Source organism: Brachycentrus maculatus, unplaced genomic scaffold, assembly GCF_059751285.1.
Source record: "Brachycentrus maculatus isolate JH-2025_06_01 unplaced genomic scaffold, ASM5975128v1 h1tg000185l, whole genome shotgun sequence".
Lineage (NCBI taxonomy): Eukaryota > Metazoa > Arthropoda > Insecta > Trichoptera > Brachycentridae > Brachycentrus > Brachycentrus maculatus.
Window position 1 is genome coordinate 1,220,817 of NW_028280936.1, and position 19,884 is coordinate 1,240,700.

A 19,884-nucleotide genomic window follows, 5' to 3' on the forward strand; every position below is an offset into this window, starting at 1 on the left:
TAATAGACTTTCTTTAGACCTATCAATAATCCAAAACGAATGATTTTTTTGGTTTTTACATATTTCCTCTTAATTCTTTCTTAATTCTTCTGTATGTTTGATTAATATTAATTTAATAAGTAAGAAGCATATTGAAATATGTCTATGTGTAGCGGGATATTTCATTATTGAAAAAAAAATTAAATCTCAATGCCTTTTCAGTATTGATGAATTTCATTACAATACGGTTGTTCTATTGTTACCCATGCTGCTATGGGAAATATAATAGTATTGAATAAAATGATGCAATCCCGCATTAGATTTACTAAGGCGGGAAAACTTTTCGTGTTCCCGCTCAAGTCAGCTGAAATCGAACAGAATTCAGCGAATACCTTCATCTCATTTCCACGATACACCCGACCCCGAAATTCACGCGGGATTCCGCATTCATATTTCGGTCCCCTTATTCCTGACGAGAAGGCGTCTGAAATGCTAGCGTCTCGTTCTTCCCGCAGGCAAATCATCGACAGCGGTCGAGTATATCTGTCCTTGTCCTAACCGTTATTTCAGTAGGTCGTTGTCGCTTTTGCTTGTCGATTTTTATTATGTTCTTGCACATGCGTGTTCCCTAGTTGCAAACCGGCACGGATTGCGAAGGTTCGCGCAGACACATGGCGAGAAACGTTCAAATACGGTTCAGTTTTAATCCAGGCAGGTTGTCGGTGCGACTGAATTCCTCGAACCATGTAAAATGACTCATGTCAGATTCCAATTAGATTCGCACAGACTTCAGTTGTAAAGATTCCGTCTTCAGTATTAGTTTATCGATTACCCGGCATATTAAACAGCCGGTGTCAGGTGTCTCGTCGCGAGTGTTGTAAATAAACCGTAGCCATGGGGGAGGAAAAGCAAGCAGGGGGTGAGGAGAAAGTGGTGATGAAACGAAAAATCACCCTTTTTAACGGTGTGGGAATTATAATTGGGACCATCATTGGTTCTGGAATTTTTATTTCTCCGACTGGGGTGTTTGTCTGCACAGAGTAAGTTATCTAACACTAAAAATTCGTTAAATTATTTATTTTTAATATTTTAAATTAAAGCTCTTAATACGCATGCTCATAACTACAACGTCATATCCTGGTGTGGGTAACAGGTGGTTATCTGATCCACAGTTCAAGTTTACTGGAAAAAATCTCTACATAATACAATTGTGTAGATATAGATTATATGGGTACCTACATATTTGCATAATAGGTACTCGTATCCCCCTAGTTTTGAACACCATGATACCTACCATGGTTATTATATACATAGAAAAATAACTCCCGAATAAAGTTATTTTTCTCTTCATTATTCCAGCATACGGGTTATGTTATTCATAGCAATACAGGTTATTATATTTTTCGTATCTTTAGAATTTTTATTTATAGAATCTTTTTATTTTAGTACTATGTAATTTCATTTACGTGAAAAGAATTTGTCCTGCAAATTCTTTTCGCGATTTAGCACATTAACCGATAATCTGGATTACTTGAGTATTTCATGAATACATATACCTATACTGACCTTGAGTTAATTATTACTAACTAAATAAAATAGTTATTTATATTTAGATGCTTACGTATTTAAGCAGTTTTCTCCAAAAAATATTTTGTAGCGTTGCTAATTATGTATTAGTAATAATGACATAAGTATGAAAGTTGTAGGTAGAATTTATTTTTCTAGTACACTTTTCTTAAGTCATCTAGTATTTTTTGAGTACAAGCATTGTATTGGAGTACAAATACACAAAATAAAAATATTAATTGAGGTATTGAGTGCTAAATTTTAAATTTCTCGGAGATATATATCTTCTTCTTCATGGCTCCATCCTAACTTGGTCTTTGTGGACTGTTAAAGTCAGCTCTCCTCGTCTTCGGGTTGAAGGTCTTTCTATCATATACAACGTCACCTAGGTCAGGTCTTCGAATCATCTTATCTTTCTGTAGCATCCATAATTTTTTTAAATCTTTCTTTAGATGTATTTCGAGGAAGATCACGAATACAATCTGTTGATAGAATAAGGAAACAGGATCATGTAAGGATTTGATGGGGAAAACGAGATGATTAACAATAGAGAATGAGGGAGTGATCGGTATATTCTTACAATCGAATTATTATTCGTTATAATTCATCGAATTTTATCAATAAGAACTGCAAACCACCAATGAACCCGAATAAAAATAGTCTTTGTACTCAAAAAAGTACTTTAAATTACAAGTTTTAAGCTCATTGAATTGTATTGTAGTACCCGCCTGTACTTTAGCTATAGTGTCCCCATATTGTCATTCAGAAGGTATTCGTTTTCGGTTCATACATAGAGAACAGTTTTTTTCCAGTGCCGCATCGTGATATCACAAAAAATTGCCAAGCAAAATGATTTTTATTAAATAATATATTTAAAAATTCATTAACCATAAAATACAGTATCCGTGAATTATTACAACAGTACCCAAAATTAACACAATATGCATATATCGTTCAGTTTAAAAAAATAGATTTTAAGGATTACATATTAAGAAAGCTAAGTCGTTTAGTTTTCGTGATGGACTCATATAAGGTGTTACAGGATGTGGGCTGATAATTTTTTAACAAGTGGCTCGCGGGTGGAGGGAGGGGGGAGGTGTATAATTTTGTTTTAACTATCCAAAATACAAAATAATAAAAAAATCGATAAAATATACATGATTTATTTTTTATGGTAGAAATATTCTTTAATTCATCGAATCAAATATTTGATATTAGTTGTAAATGTATTTCTCGAGAAATTTCAAAAGGCAAAAAGTTTTATGTGTCATAATACATTAAAACCAACCACTGAAATTGCATTTAGTATATTTAATCAGAGAATATTGATTTCTCTTAATTTATCACGGGGCTCGCCGACCCAAATCAAATTTAACAAGGGGCTCGCGCGAGCCCCTGAAGCCCACCGCTGAGGTGTTACAAGATGACTATTTGTATCACTTGCTTTCGAAAATTTTGATTATGTCAGTTTATTATTAAATGTGCGTTTTATGTCAAATAATACAAAAAATAAAAATTGTTTTTTTAAACATATGTGGTTAAACTAGTTAAGAGTTATAAAAAAAAACACCTTTGACCATAGAAAATTCTGATTGCATGTAATAATAATAGTTTATTTCACTAAAATACGAATATTCGGTATTAAAGTACTTTATTTGTCTAGAAATACAACAATGTATGAAATAACGTAAAATCCGTAAGTAATAAACTCGTTGCTTTTAGCCGCACCTAACTGAATTCTAAATGACTAGCTTTAATCGCCTTTCTAAACAAATCATTTGGCTATTCGCTTCAGTAGGCTCATTGCACTAATGCAAACTTATCCAAGTTTAAGGTCACAGTGCTTACACAAAAAGCCTTTTCGTATATTTTTAATTACTGTCAAAAAAACAAATTTTTCTTCGTTTGTTTCATTCATTTGTGAAACTATGAAACTATGCAACATGTGTAAGTGTTTTCCTTCAATATTTATTGCTCCTGTGGCCGCCGCCTGTTCCTCTTGGGATATCGAATGCCACCTATCATCTCTCTACCTCCTTGGGGGTCAGTCCGGGGGTCCTGCAGGGTCCTGCACTGTTTCCTTGAAGTCTGTCTTCTGACATTCTGTTTACGTGTTCATACCAGCCAGTATTGCCTTTGGTGTCGTCCCCACCTTACGATATTTTCCGTCTTACACGTGTTCCGGATATCAGTATTTCGTACGAGGTCTCGCAACGTGTTTCCGGTTATAGATCGGAGAGTTCTCATTTCTTAGGTTCGAAGTCGAGATTTTGTTCTCAAAGTGCCTCAATTCCATGAGTGACTATTGGTCGGACACACGTTTTGTATATCTTCATTTTTCCCTCAATTCTCATGTTTGTTCCTCTACACTGAATTTCTGAGGCATCCGGATATATCTCATATAAACACGACCGGCTCTTATCGCAGCCGTTTGCGTTATGAATTTGATCGTCTGAGATGTCAGGCTCAAGAGATTTTTTTTTCCATCAGGTCAGTCGGCAGTTCACTGGTGATATGGTGTCTCTCGGGCCTCATGTCCACGCTGGGCGCGCTGTGCTACGCCGAGCTGGGCACCTCCATCACCAGGTCCGGCGGGGACTACGCCTACATCTACGCCGCCTTCGGGCCCATGCCGGCCTTCCTGCGCCTGTGGGCGGCGCTGCTGATCATCCGCCCCACGACCCAGGCGATAGTGGCCCTGACCTTCGCGCACTACGCGGCCAAGCCCTTCTTCCCCGACTGCGAGCCGCCTCAGAACGCGGTGCGGCTTCTTGCGGCGGTGTGTCTCTGTAAGTTTGAAAAAAAACCGTTCTTATTTATTCATAATGATGTTTATATCAATGATTTTATCTTCTTCTTACCGATATAAAAGTTTCTGCTCAATAAAAAGCTTCTTTTCATCTCACCAATAGATGTCTCTAGTGAAGTTCTAGTGATTCAATAACAATGTTTCTGAATTGGTTCATACATATAGAACTTTCAAAAATTTGAGTAGTGTGGTAGTCAATAATGGGTAGAATTGGTGAATGTTACACGTGTGTAAAGTGATCACTTAAACCAGCCTATGGCGGTTATCAGCCCCGTAAATGCCCAGACTCCATGTTCTTCTTCATCTTTGATAAGATGTCAAAAAAATAATATTAATCTTGATCTCTTACAACGAGCGGTGGTATTGAACCTCCCTTAGGATGACACTATCTTCATATGTTTGAACGTTAAATAATATGAAGTAACGATATTATGTTTTGATAATACTCGATGACTAAAATGAAAACGATATCTTAAGGAAAATCGAGCTCTTCGATCAAACAATAGTTAAGAGAACGGCCGAGTCATACCCCTAACGAGCAAATTAATAATGTCCTTTTAATAATCTGTTACATATAAGTATTATATTACTCGCATGTATATTTAATATAAATCCATACTTGAGATTGTAATACACAAGAATGTAACTATACTAGAAGACAATAGAGAATACTTACTTGTAACATGTGAAAAAAGGTTTCACATTTCTGATGTAGACAGTGAGATAACTATGTATTAGATTTTTTTCATCATAATTAATATTTGGCGCTTGTTATAAAGACAGTCGTCAAGGATGCTTTAATTGAACTATTAATTTTTGTGTTGTGTTCTTTAATTGAACTTCATTAGATCTTTCCCACTACGATTTATTTTAATTAATATGTTTTGATAGAAATAGGTAATTCTTCTTTTTTTTGACATTTCAACTTAGATGAAGAAGACTATGGAAGTCTGGACATTTACGGGGTTTAAGTGAAAACTTTACACACGTGTAACATTCACCAATTCTAACCATGATTGACAACCACACTACCTAAATTCTTGGAACTTCTGTAAATATGGTTCAATTTCGAAACATAGTGCTTGAATCACTAGAATTTCACTAGAGACATCCATTGGCGAGATGAAAAGAAGCTTTTTATTGAGTAGAAACTCTTTTATTTGTACATACATGAGAAACGCCAGAAAATATCATTTTCATTTGATTGTAATATGAAAAATAACTTTCATAATTGGAGATAATCCAAATTTGTGGACAAGTACTCAAAAATATTATAAAGGTAATTCTTGATTATCAATTTCGAACAATCAAATATGTTTGCTATTTTTTCTTAATGTTATATATTTTAAAATACATATTTAGGTTACCACTTTATATGTACATATGGGTAATTGTGACTCGAATTATACAATCATCTAAATGGTTTCCCATAGGTTTGCTGACTGCAGTAAATTGTTTAAGTGTAAGATGGACTATGAGAATTCAAGACGTATTTACATCATCCAAATTGCTCGCCCTAGTTATCATCATAATAGCCGGACTTTATCATTTAACGACTGGTAAATATCATTTAAATTAAAAAAAAAACTTACTTATTAAGTACCTACTTATTTAATATACCCATACTCATGTTTCAATCCTGATTCTTATTTGTGTTATATCGCTCACTCCTTTCAAGAACGTCAAAAATCAAAAATCGTCAATTTTCAGTTGTGCATGTTTTCGAAATGCCCAGATAATGTTCTATATCCCAGCAAAAGAGGCATATTTTTAACCTGATATTTACCCGCTACAGGATAGAAAGTATTGTTTTTGCATTTTTAAGAAAAGGTATGGTTTTCAAATGGAGAAAAAACCTTAAAAGATCTGTTGCACAGTGAAAAGTTCAGTAAGTGGCTTGATATTTATTTTTAATACATTGTATTATATTTTTAAACTTTAAAAACGTTCTCCTGAAAAATCGAGTTTTTTGATTTATGACGTTCTTGAAAGGAGTGAGCGATATGTATAGCTTTATAAAGGATTTTTTAATTTTTTAGTTGATTTTCATTAACATATCATTTATATTTTTATTTTACAATGCCTGTGTTTTTATTTATTTTTAATAAATATAGAATTATGGGCATTTTCAGGACTTAAGATCAGTATTCAGTGATCACTTTATACTCGTACACTTATGTAAAGTTTCCCGTTCTGCCCATGAACATCAATACCGCTTGATTTTTTTGAACTTATAGTAAATATCTAAGCATCAAATCATATCGCTCACCCCTTTCAACAACGTCATAGGTATCTCTCTGGAGATTTTTGTGTAGGAAAAAGCCAAAACCTTTTTGATATTGTATGTGACATTCTTTAAAATTTGACATTTTTTACACATACTAGGAAACGCCTGAAATTTTATAAATATTTTTAATAACTATGTAAAATCTTTGAGATATCACGTCGTCGCAATTGAGACATTTATAATATATCGCTCACTCCTTTCAAGAACGTCATAAATCAAAACACTTGATTTTTCAGGAGAACGTTTTTAAAGATTAAAAATATAATAAAATGTATTAAAAATAAACATCAAGCCACTTATTGAACTTTTTTACTGTGCAACAGATCTACAAGTAAAACCTGAAGGTTTTTTCTCCATTTGAAAAATATTAAGCATATTAAAAAAAAAATTAAACATTACCCTTTCGTCAAAATTCAAAAACAACAATTTCTGCCCTGTAGCGGGTAAATATTAAGTTAAAAATATGCCTCTTTTGCTAGGATACAGTACATTTTCTGGGCATTCTGAAAACATGATCAACTGAAAATTGACGATTTTTTATTTATGACGTTCTTGAAAGGAGTGAGCGATATCTTGATAACAATCCATCGGAGATTAAAAGAATATTTGTGTCCTTACAAAGATTTGGAAGTATAAAAAATATTCCTAAGGTGCATGTATTTTACATTTTTTTCTGTAGTTTAGTTTGATTTGAAAATCACCATGACTTTTTTTTTACGTAGTTATATTATGTAGGCTGATTCTTCTGTAACCCATGGTCAGTATCGTTGGTCACAGGTTTCAGATTACACATGCATAAAAGGTGTATACGCAATGTGCACAGTACAACAGCTGCTAATATTTTACCGCTGTGTGTACATTCAATTATAAGCATAATGATTTCATTTCACACATAAATTTTAATCAGGGGTCGTTCATTGACGAATCACAAATCATTATACAAGTGAAGGTATATGTATGTGCATTAGCGAGTTAAAAACCAGTTGCATTAAGAAAAACATTAATCGACTGTGATGTGGCGGAAATCGAAACATGCGGAATGCGAAATGCATCAAAACACGTGTCACAATAGATTTTAAGAAATTGTCGAATTTACTAAGAAAAACTTAAATTAAAAATGGATAGATTTTACAAAGTGACTGCCGAATCATTTTTTTTAATTCTCCAATTAATTAATTCAATGAAAAATTATGACTTTTTCTAAAATTTTCGTACAAAACTAATTTAGTATTAGAAAATATATTCCTACATATATGTTATTTAGTTTTTTTTTACTTTAAAACAAACCTTTAAAAAAACTTGAAAAAACACATTCTTTGTAAGCAAGAAATATCTTAAAAGCAACGCTAATGCCTGATTAAATTATTGTGCTAGGTTTCTGTTTTTTTTTTACTTATTAATTTATGCTTTTTAATACTTGACTCACAGTCAATCCTGAAATCTTTTATTTTACGAATTCTCTCGCATACTCTAAACTTTAAAAAAATAATGTTTTTTTACAGGACACGTAGAAAATTTTGAAAACGCTTTCGAAGGTAAATATAGCGTTTCCAGTGTGGCAATTGCCTTTTATTCAGGACTCTTTGCCTTTGGGGGCTGGAATTATCTAAACTTTGTAACTGAAGAATTACAAGATCCGTATAAGTGAGTACTATTTTTTTTATAAATACCTACTGATTTACATTTTAAAAAATGTATCCTCTCAAGTGCCTTTCTTTTAGCCATATAAGTAGGACCTACCTTAATTTTGTGGGTTTTTTGTATGGTAAAAGGAACTAACGTTTAACCACAAAAAGACAGCAAGAAAACACAAAACTATTATTTGACTTTAAAAAAGATTAATGAATTTAGCCATTTGTGGCAAATTAAAAAAATACATAAATTAATATTCTATTTTTAATATTTTATTTTTTACTTACTCTATCAAAAAAACTTTCCACGCCACTGTATCCACTTATAAAGGTGGAAACCGACCGGAGCATTTCATAGTAATGTAACACGTTACGATGCGAGCATTCAGGCAGTCAGTACAGCGAGCCGAGCGCTCCATCCAAAGTTTCGGATGCTCGCTGATGCTCGCCGCGAACGATGTTACGACGAAATGCTCCGGTCAGTCTCCACCTTTACATAACATAAAAAAAAAAATGTGGAATAACTTGGTAGGTACAAGGTAAGCAATCTTAAATAAAACGTTAAATGTCCGGGAGAGAGAAAAATTATATATTTTAAAGATTTTTTTAATGCTTTTAATTTTAATTCCAGATTAATGTTAAAAAATAAAAGTATCTATAAATCGTTATGTTTTGATTAATAGCGATACATGCTTACACGACATTTTGGAAATAAAAATACCAAATATATGACAGTTTGTATTTATAATTATTAAAGTATTAACTTCATTCTTTTAGTGTCAGTTGTATTTTTCGCAATATACTTTTCATCTTTATAAAATTGGGTTCATTTATAAAGATCACGCTTGTACGTGACGGTATCCTTCGATAGATGTTAACAGTTTTCATAAAATATTTTATTATTATAAATACATAAGTATAGGTCGACTCGAGATTGAAGTGATGGTATTATTTTTTCGATATAATATTTATTTAATATTAATTATCTGAAGCTTAAAACTGATCAACTTGCCCTAATGTAATTGAATATAATACTTATATAACACTGCTTATGTACGATGCGGTGCCCTATGCACCAATGGGTGCATAGGACACTGCATAAGAAGAAACGATTGTTTAAAAAAATCGTTTTTTTTATCTTAAAGTATCGTGTAAGGGATTCTAATCGGATTCAGACCACGCACTCCCATGATCAATCAATCGAAATTTCGTCGCATAGGTAACGTTAATCGTTTAATTGTTGTTCGGAAGCGCTAGTGTGCGTATACATGTATGCATGTACATTATGTATTTACACGTATGTACGTATTACAGATGGGCGATCGAATAAAAAAAATTGAATAACGACCTCTTCAAAAAAAGACGTTACTTTTTGGTTTTTGGATGTGACCTCTAAAAGTTAATCATGCCCTTTAGTCTACAGTGCACAAATTTAGTCGTGTAATATCGCTCACTCCTTTCAAGAACGTCATAAATCAAAAGTCGTCAATTTTCGGTTGTGCATGTTTTCGGAATGCCCAGAAAATGTACTATATCCCAGCCAAAGCGGCATATTTTTAACTTAATATTTACCCGCTACAAGGCAGAATGTGTTGTTTTTGCATTTTTAAGAAAATGTATTGTTTAAATATATATTTTTTTAAATCTGAATACTTTTCAAATGGAGAAAAAACCTTCAGGTTTTACCTAAAAAGACCTGTTACACAGTAAAAAGTTCAATAAGTGGCTTGATATTTATTTTTAATACATTGTATTATAATTTAAAACATTAAAAACGTTCTCCTGAAAAATCAAGTTTTTTGATTTATGACGTTCTTGAAAGGAGTGAGCGATATGTACTTTTAGCTCCTAATACATTTATTAAAAATTTGGCATTAAGCTAGAGAGGAATACAAACCCAGAAAAACCAACGAATACCAACTCAATCGGGTATCCGAAAAACTAACCATTAGGTACCCGTTAGCCACATTTCTAATCATACTTAAATATAAATGAATGTGGAACTTAAAAAAATTGTATTGGATAGATACGTTAAGTAAAATTTTTATATTACGCTATCTTACAATTTAACGCTTTGTAGTATTTTTTTAAGGATGAGTAATTTGAGGGGTTTGAAGTATTTCTTAAAGTATAATTTTTGTAGTTAAGTACTATTTTAATATTACCTAACTGAGCGGCCTGTGTTTTTTTCTATGTAACAAAACTTGCGTTTCGAAAATGGTTTGTAAATTTTTAAAAATTATTAATATTATTATATAAAAGTTATGTTTAAGTGTAAATAGCCCTCTGACACAAAGCCCAATATACTACTACGAAACTACAATATATCTCAAAAGCATAATTAGTTCAAAAGCGGGACTTTTAAATAATTTAGATCACCTTATTTTATTAAATATCTACATTTTTATTCAAAATGAATTTTTTCAACCATCCCAACCTCGAAATTACAATGTAACTGTTTTCCTTGTTAACTGATTGAAAATACATAAACCAATACAAAATCCTGTAAAGTTAGTGAAATGGATATTCGAGAAGGTCAAGGGTGGCCAATCCGCGGGCCGCATGTGGCCCGCCGGGTGTCTTCTTGCGGTCCGCGGAGCAAATCACACATTGTTTCCTTTAGTGTACACAAAACCACCAAAAGAACATTCCATCGTGCGTAATTCGTATACTATCCAATATATGGGAGTATTTCACTATCCTGGCAATTTCAAGACCCATAATGGCGTGAAGTAGTTTAAACGTTGGACTACGGAAGAGAAGAGTAACCGAAGAACTAAGAAGTTTTTAAGACAGATGGACCATGAACTATGACCATGATTATGTTTTTATCTTGGAAAAGTATAACATTGAACGGCGTTTCGAGGTATTGTTTATTAGTATGTACTTATCTTGTTGCTTTGAATAATAAAATAAATTTTGTTGCTTTGAATAATAAAATAAATTTTGTTTTACGGCCCGGTAGGAAATCTCATTTCTAAAATCTGGCCCGGCTACTGAAAATGTTGGCTACCCATGATATAGGTCTTTCAGATCTCTACATTTACTTGTATATGACGTGAAGTAGACCGACTGGGAAGTGAGTTTAAATGTTAGTAGGTCAAGTGAATTTCTTCCTCGCTACTCCCGTAATTTACTCCCCCATTTTCCAACAAGAAAAGGCGCTTTGTAGAATCAACAGTTGAGGGAATTACGTTGATTGAAACCACCTTCTCCTCCCTCAGTATTCAGCACCTACTTCTTATGTACGAGTCTTATATACCATGATAAATATAGAGACCCTCTCGACTAATTGGAATTGCGTTCTCCCCTAACTTCGCAACAATCAACACAATGCGTCATAGATTCATTATTTGGGTCAATGAAGTATTTACGTCATCTCGTTTTTATTTTCCGGCAAAAGATAATATCCGAATTTGCGAAAATACAATTAAAGATTGAATAACTATGAAACGGTTGTTGCACTGTCAAAATTAAATACAGCATCAAACAGATTAATTGAAACAAAACTTTATTTTCGTATGTTCGACACTCTCTAAAAAAATGTTTTGGAGGTGTTCCTCGTATAATGGACCAGGGCTGCTTCTTTCAGTGACTGAGATGATGAATAGCGAGAAGTATCACCCAATTCTACTGGAAAAGAGATAAAAGAGATCAGAGATACAAAAACGAAGGTCAAATGGTAATGGAATATTTCAGCAGGATTTAATCCCCTGCCATAAATCCAAAAAAAATATTAAATTTTTCACACAAAAACAATGAACTGTGTTGTACTGGTCAAGAATTTTGCCAGATATAAACCTAATTGAAAATCTGTAGGCAATCTGTAAGAATCGGATGTTTTCAGAAAAAAAAAAATTGCGTAAAATGTTACCTGCATTTAGAGAGAATACTGTTATGACTTAACGAATACTTGGCCTTAAATACTAATCTGAATCACTGAATACTTATCGATAAAATTTAACAGTTTTTTTGTTATTTATTTAGTTTTTTGTAACTTGTGCTATTAATTCCATTGTTTTAATCATACGCCTGTTGGATTCGTTGTAGAATACTTTAATAAAATTTAAGCTATGTTAGTATGTAGATACTTAGTCTACTGGTTTACGAACATGCCCGCCCCTTCGTCAGGACAATTACTGCGTCTACCTGGGTTTAGAGAAAATTTAGTTGTGATTTATCGTATATTGGACCTTAAAGTAACTGAGTACAAAGTTAATTCTTTGAATATGTTAAAATATTATAGCTTAACCTCTAAGCTGCTCGATTTCGAGTGTCAAACTTTTCGTCCCCTGCTGGATTATTTTACATTACAATATTTTTGACAAAAAAAAAAGCATATTTTTTGTAGTGAAACTTTCGGTGTTCACAGTACACAATTCAGTTTACTTATTATGTTTTTATAGTGTATTTACACCAAAATATTAACATTAACGGACTCGCGGCAGAAAATTTAACGGTTGTATAGAAGACGCGGCCGTGGTATAGTCCATTCGTTGCGTGCGCGCAGTTTTTTTTTTTTTAATTGCTGATACTATGTAGGTCTATAAGTAGTTTTATACAACATAATTTATACGTACCTTCCTATCCGAGGGTAAATATTCGCCTGAATAAAGGACTGAGGAATTTATATGAATCACAAGGAAAAATCTACTGTATACATTTCCACAAGGGAATCTCTTAGTGTTTGCTTGCTGTATTACAATGAGGGTAGTAATAAAACCGGTCTTTTATTCCCTCTATTTTCTACTTTCATTTTGCTTGCAAATATAAATACAGACAGCTTTAGCATCAACGATGGATTCAATAAGTTAGAAAGTAGTAGTATTTACTTAGTAAGTAAGTTACTCAATGGTGCATAGAGCACTGCTCGGTATCGTTATTCTGTCTTATTGATTGTCTATTACACGAAAGCAAGGTGATCAGTTTTGCGTTTGAAGTACCAGGGCAGGGTGAAATTAAATAAATATTACAGAAGATTATCATCGATATTTATTTTGACACCTTGGGAATCGAACTCGGGACCATAAGAACGGTAGCTAAAGGTGGTTACCCCTACATTACGAAGGTGGACATGTTAATGTGAACACATTCAAATATTGAATCAGCCCCTTATTCAGCACATCATAACAAAATTTTGTTTTTTGTTGTTGTTTTTTTTAGATGTTCGTGTGCCAAATCCAAATTTTATTTATCCGATTCAGTTTTTTTTAAAAATAATAATGAGAAATCGCAATTTTAGATAGTAAATTATCATTAAAAAAATATGTACTCGTATTAAATACAAACCGAATTTACTACATTTTACCTTTTTGTAGATTTTTGTGTATCTTTTGTGAATTTTTAGGGTTTTTGTGTAATCCTTTATCCCTGAATCTGGATATTATACGTTTTTTGTTTAGTACTAAGGTTCTTAGAGTGTAAATTACACGTGAAGAACCTTAGGACTAGACAAAAAATGTATAATATCTAGAATCAGTGTAATCAGCGACTTTGATAGTGTCAGAATACGGAATTTCTTAGGAAGCTATTGTTCAAAGCATGATGTAGAATTTCAGAATGGTACTAGTATAAAATTAATGTCGCGTCGTCCAAATTAGATTTGTTCATCAACTAGCCTTATACACACGCAGTATCAATCCATGTAATTTTGGCAAAACATCATTCAATGCTAAAAAAACTTTGTTTTAGTCGATTTGTAACTATGGTAAAAATCAAAGTTTTGTGAATTTCTTCTCAATTCAATTCAGTACAATACTCCGATATTCTAAACATGGGTTTTAAACTTTTTCGGGGTAAAACTATGATTCAGAAAATATATTATGAAATCATGTCAACTAATTTGAATAGTAACATTTAAATATTGAATTGCTCATTCACACGCGAGTTTGGGGCTAGCAAGATTCTAGTATGTATAATGATAAGTAGCGGGACACTACACTGCATTCGATATTTTTTAAATGATTGACACGTACTTGAAAACTCCTGAAATATCACCTCATTATTTGACTTTTTATTTATTTTGACCAGTTTATTTATATTGAAAATATTTTGAGCATATTTATTATTTTAAGTACACGTATTGGATTAAAAATAATAATGTTAATATTTTATTTTTAGGAATCTTCCCCGTGCTATATGGATTGCAATGCCACTTGTAACTACTATCTACGTATTAGCCAATCTGGCGTATTTTGCTGTGGTCACTAAACAAGAAATGCTCGCTTCGGCTGCAGTAGCCGTGGTAAAGTATAACACAATAAATATCACCATACAAAAGACGCGGGTCATTCGTGAACTACAGGACTTTAATGACCCATTCACATATATTAGTTGAGTGAATCGATCCTCACTTTGACCCGTTCTTACCGATTCACAGGTTTATTGAGTCACTGATTTTGGTCACAAACGAAAAACATGGTTTCATCGACATTTCTTTGGTTGTCAGCTGTCGTCGATAAGATTTGTGAAAAAAATCTCACCCTCGCTGGCGCGATTTTTCCAATGAACGATCTATTATTCAATTGATCCGGTCTTAGTGAACGGATCACTTAAGTGATACAGATCTACTGATTCGGATCTTCTGAATGATCGGATTTTACCCACATCTACTGCACTTATAAAAACAAATAAACAACAATTTTTGTTTTTAATTTAATTTTTTTTCTTCGTTAAAATGATTAGAAGTAAAGATAGATTTCAATAATCGGATACAAATAAATAACTTAAGAATGCATTAAAAAAATTGCAATAAAACATTTACACCATGGTGTAGTTAGATTTCAACCAATGTAATTATTTTAAATAAAATAATGTTAAATAAGAAAAACTAAAATTTAAGTAAAATTTTGAAAAAAACATTGGTAATTATGACATTATTGTCATGAAAACTCCTTGTACTTTATAAAATACTGTTCCAAATTGAAAACTAATTTTAAATATTAAAAAAGTAATTTAGATTTTCTTCAATAGCTTGGGGTATTCATTATATATATTTTTTCAATCGTTAATAATGACTCTGGTTGTAAACCCATGGTAATGTTTCGGACTTCTGATCCTGATTTCCGTGGTTTGATCCCTGACTCTGCCACATCCTGACTTCTATTTAAAAAAATTAAATTCACTAAAATCAAACATTTTCAATTAATACACATTGAGTAGACCACAGGTTCCTGATCTTTCAAGGTAAAGTACAATTCAGTTGTCATCGGAATGCCATCTTAAAGAGGGGGGGGGGAGGATTAAAAGTACATTGTCCGCTTCCAAGCTCTCCCTTCTGACTCCTAGGTACTCTAGCACCCCCTGTAGGTGGCGGTACCGCCCCCGTTAGGAATTTGTGGAGAAGTCGGATGTGTGGTGTTCGATAACTTGTACGGAGAATATAAAAAAACATATATTTTAGACTAAAGCAATGATGCCTTTGTAATTTTCAGACATTCGGGCAGAGGATGTTCGGGAACGCATACTGGGCTATTCCCTTGTTTGTTGCACTTTCAACATTTGGTGGAGTAAATGGAATTCTTTTCACCTCTGCAAGGCTATTTATGACAGGATCTCAAGAAGGACACCTGCCGGACATCTTCTCCCTGGTTCACACCAAGAGATTGACTCCAGTACCTGCACTTCTGTTTACAGTGAGGAAACTTTTCATTTAAATTAACTAAGTATTGTAAATAACAAAATATAGCTTTTAGATATTTCACATATGAGTTAAAGAGTCATGTAATTGAAATTTTGTATTGATAGTTGTATTAAAATTCTACATCCGATTTTTTTCAACATGCATACACGATGAGACTTATTAAAAACATATAAAATGTTTAAATTTATATTGTTAGTAAATATTGTTAGTAGTCCTCTCGAGGGACTCGTGCATATTAACAGTGCACAGCTTACGTATGGTAGTGCAAGTAGGTATGCAACCCCGAGTACTCTAGCTATTATCCAATCGTAACTACTATTTCTCCTCTATTTCCTCTCCCAAATATCATTCATCTCGCATTCATCTAATGCAGTTCCAATGGGGCGGTGATAGGGACCAAAAGTAAGCATTTGATTAAATAATACTATTTTCTTTTGTTTCAGTGCTTGATTTCGTTGCTGATGCTATGTACAAGTGATATTTTTGCACTTATCAATTACTTTTCGCAAATCTTGTGGCTGTCCGTTGGAGCCAGCATTTTGGGTATGCTCTCACTGCGTAAAACGAGACCCGATATACCTCGACCTATAAGAGTCAATACATTCCTTCCAGTGTCATTCCTTGTTTGTATAGGATTCCTAGTGATTGTGCCGGCTATTGCAGAGCCTTGGAATACGGCTATAGGCATCGGAATTCTTATATCCGGGATTCCGGTATACTACGCTTGCATAAAATGGAAGAAGCCCCAGGCGTATGAGGAGTTCTCTAAAACAACTATGATTTTTACTCAAAAATTACTGGATTGTACTTATGTAGATAAAACTGAAAAGTTAGGAGATTAAAAAGATTATTATTAAAGTTACAATAATGCAGAAATACATTCCACTTTTGTCATAGCCATAATAACATATGTAATTCATAGCTCAAAATCAAAGCCAAGTTTTCATAAATTTATTGTCAGGGACAACAAAACACGTTTTTATTTTATTATGATTATAACATGACATTTACACAAATATTATGACCATCTTTTCTTACAAATTACAGTTATTTTACGCAAAATAAGCCTTATTTACACACATATGCGTACACAGTTTTGTGTCTAAATGTATTTATATATGTATGTGGTAAAATATCTGTACACTCTTAAGTTCAAAATGACTTATTAAAAAAAATGTTTTGTATGTTTAACATTTTAAATTTTATTAGTTTTTCACATTTTTTTATTAAAATTGGAAAATACGGAATAATGACTTTGGCATTAGATTATAAAAAAATTAATAAGATATGTAAAAATAAATCTGCACAAAAGTCATGGCTGAATGTTTGATCCTAGTTTGTGATACTTTTGAAAATTGTAATTATATTACGTTCTACATGCATAGTTTGCAACCAAACGATTAGTCTCTATTAGTAAATTATTATTGTAAAATTATGACTTCTTCTGTAAAAAAATAGTAATCCTGTAAATAATTTTATCAACTCTTTATGTAGGTATCGAGATATCTCCTACGAAGTACATGAAATGCTTAAAAATAGCTATGAAAAGTATATTTTAAAAGTGATACTATGCAAAAATTTGTATATCAATATATTGATTCCTGTCACTGATTTTCTCCTTGTTGTTAGCTTTTATAAAAAAGTGAAAATTCCTCCATATTTATGACAAACTATTTAAACATTTACATAAAAGGTACTTTATTTTCATACAAGTATAGTTATACTATAAAAACATGACCAATTTGATATTAACATTAGCTCCTTTTATTGTAAGAATTGTATACATGTAATATATACAGCTGAGCTTTTTAAGGGTTTCCTCTTGAATATTTATAAAGCAACGCTTTACATGTTATTAGAATGTTTATAAAAAATCTGGATACCTAAGATATTATATAACAAGATCTGTAAAAATATTAATAATTAATGATAATATAATTGAAATCAAATGTAATATTTATTTTATTTTAAACATGAATGCCTACAAAATATACGGCAAATATAAATGTACACATTGTTCTTATTTTCATTTTTTATCATCCTTCCATCATTGACATAGTGACATTATGTTTAAAATAATTTAATGCAAACTTGTGCAGAATATAATTATTCAAGCTGAATAATTATTGATTTTATTATTTGATAGATTAAAACAGTGAAAAAAAAATATTAAAAAAGAAAAAAAAATATGGTTGCTTTGGATACAAAACTACTTTTATTTTTATCCTTTTCTACGCGTGGAAAATTAGTCTGAAGTTCCGAAAGATTGACACCCATGGTTATATAATAATTACCTCATATTTGTCAAAAAAACTAGTACAATTTTTTTACTAAATATCCTTTGAAAACTTCTCTCCTGTACACCGAGCAACTAGCACTCCAGTAGGTACTAGAGGTCAATTAATGTATCAAACAATATTTTTTAACGCAGTTCTAAACCATAGATTTGCCATAGAAACATTATAATTTGACGTTTATTTGATGTTTTTTTTGCACATTGTAAATACGTTTGTAAATGGATCATTTGTTTAAATATACTTCTGCAAAAGAAGCTTAAATTTGTAATTTAAGTATGGATAACGAATCAAGATACGTAATGCATGAAGTAGTCATGCAAAATCTCCAGTCTCAAAGAAAATTTGGAAGGTTCTGTGATGTAAGACTATCCGTGGGAAAACAATTTACTTGGATCCATTCTGCTGTTATGTGTTCTATAAGTCCATTCATAAATAAAAAGTGTTGCAATGCTCTAAGGTTTCCGAAAATGAAGAACTCTAGAAAATTTTCTTTTACATCACCGCTAACGGTAAAACTGTGTGATAAGGACAGTTTTGAATGTTTCCAGTGTGTACTTCTACTGATTGATATAATTTATGGACAGAAAACAGAGATAGAACCTGCACACGCTGCTCATATTCAAGCTTTGTGCACATTGTTGAGTTTTCCCGATGCAGTTTTAAAACCGATTTTCAAGCTTATGAAGTGCACCTCTGAACAAAACAATAAAATTAAAGTCGAAGACTCTTATGATTCCGAGAAGAGTACTGATTGCTTAGAAGAAAATAATGTTACAAATTTAATTAAAAATGAAAGAACTATAATAAATCACCAAAAAACGCAAAAATACGTGTTGGATTTTAAAGGATTAACAGGTAAAATGCAATCTTGTATAGAGTGCAAATATAAATGCTATAAACCATTTGACCTTTTAGCACACTTACGAAATACTGGTCACGGAGAAGACATTTGTTCCTTGTGTTTTGTAAAAATAGAATCAGTTCAAGATTTAAATAGCCATTATACTTTGCACGATCATCCAAAACCATTCTTTTGTACTTTCTGCGATGCGAGATTTCAAACCAGAACATTACTAAGTCAACATCTGCCAAGACATTCCAGCGAGACTCCATATACCTGTCCACACTGTAAAAAGGGATTTAAGTGGAAGCACGGCTTGAATAGCCATCTTGTGACACATTCTAATGAGAAAAAGCACTTGTGCGATGAATGTGGATTCAGTACAACACACGCCAAAACTCTGCGCGCGCATAAACTTACTCACACCGGAGAGCTGTTCCGTTGCTCCCATCCAGGATGCACACACACTTCTTCTAGAAAAGAAAATATGAAAATTCACCTAGGGACGCATAACAATGATAGACCGTTTGTGTGCGAAATTTGTGGACATAAATTCACTCAGAGCAAAAGTTTGAAAAGGCACGCTCTGAAACATATTGAAGGACGCACATTTAATGTCTGTCCGCATTGTCCATTTAAAGCTTTAAGAACGGATAATTTAAAGTCACACATATCTAGGCAGCATACAGAAAAACCTTTAAATCTTGAATTGAGTGATAATTTTACTGAAACATTAATTCACACGGATTGCACACCCATTAAATTTGAACCTGGCATCGAAATCCCACCCTCAATTGACATTAAAACTGAAAATGATTTATCTGTTTTGGCT

General features: G+C 32.6%; 1 protein-coding gene across 1 annotated transcript; it reads left to right on the forward strand.

Moving 5' to 3' along the window:
• The first annotated feature begins 666 nt into the window (after positions 1 to 666).
• On the forward strand, positions 667 to 17,917 carry LOC148307940 (large neutral amino acids transporter small subunit 2-like). Its single transcript, XM_088262623.1, has 7 exons — positions 667 to 1,019; positions 4,036 to 4,334; positions 5,788 to 5,913; positions 8,144 to 8,285; positions 14,393 to 14,516; positions 15,706 to 15,906; positions 16,358 to 17,917. The coding sequence occupies exons 1-7, from the start codon at positions 874 to 876 to the stop codon at positions 16,754 to 16,756; spliced, it is 1,437 nt and encodes a 478-aa protein (XP_088118749.1). The 5' UTR covers positions 667 to 873; the 3' UTR covers positions 16,757 to 17,917.
• Positions 17,918 to 19,884: the final 1,967 nt, after the last annotated feature.

Excerpts from the sequence above, each read along its gene's own strand:
- LOC148307940 (XM_088262623.1), top strand. The coding sequence starts at position 874 with ATGGGGGAGGAAAAGCAAGCAGGGGGTGAGGAGAAAGTGGTGATGAAA. Across the intron at positions 8,286-14,392 it reads GAATTACAAGATCCGTATAA|GAATCTTCCCCGTGCTATAT; the intron begins GTGAGTACTATT and ends TTTTATTTTTAG. Across the intron at positions 14,517-15,705 it reads CTTCGGCTGCAGTAGCCGTG|ACATTCGGGCAGAGGATGTT; the intron begins GTAAAGTATAAC and ends TGTAATTTTCAG.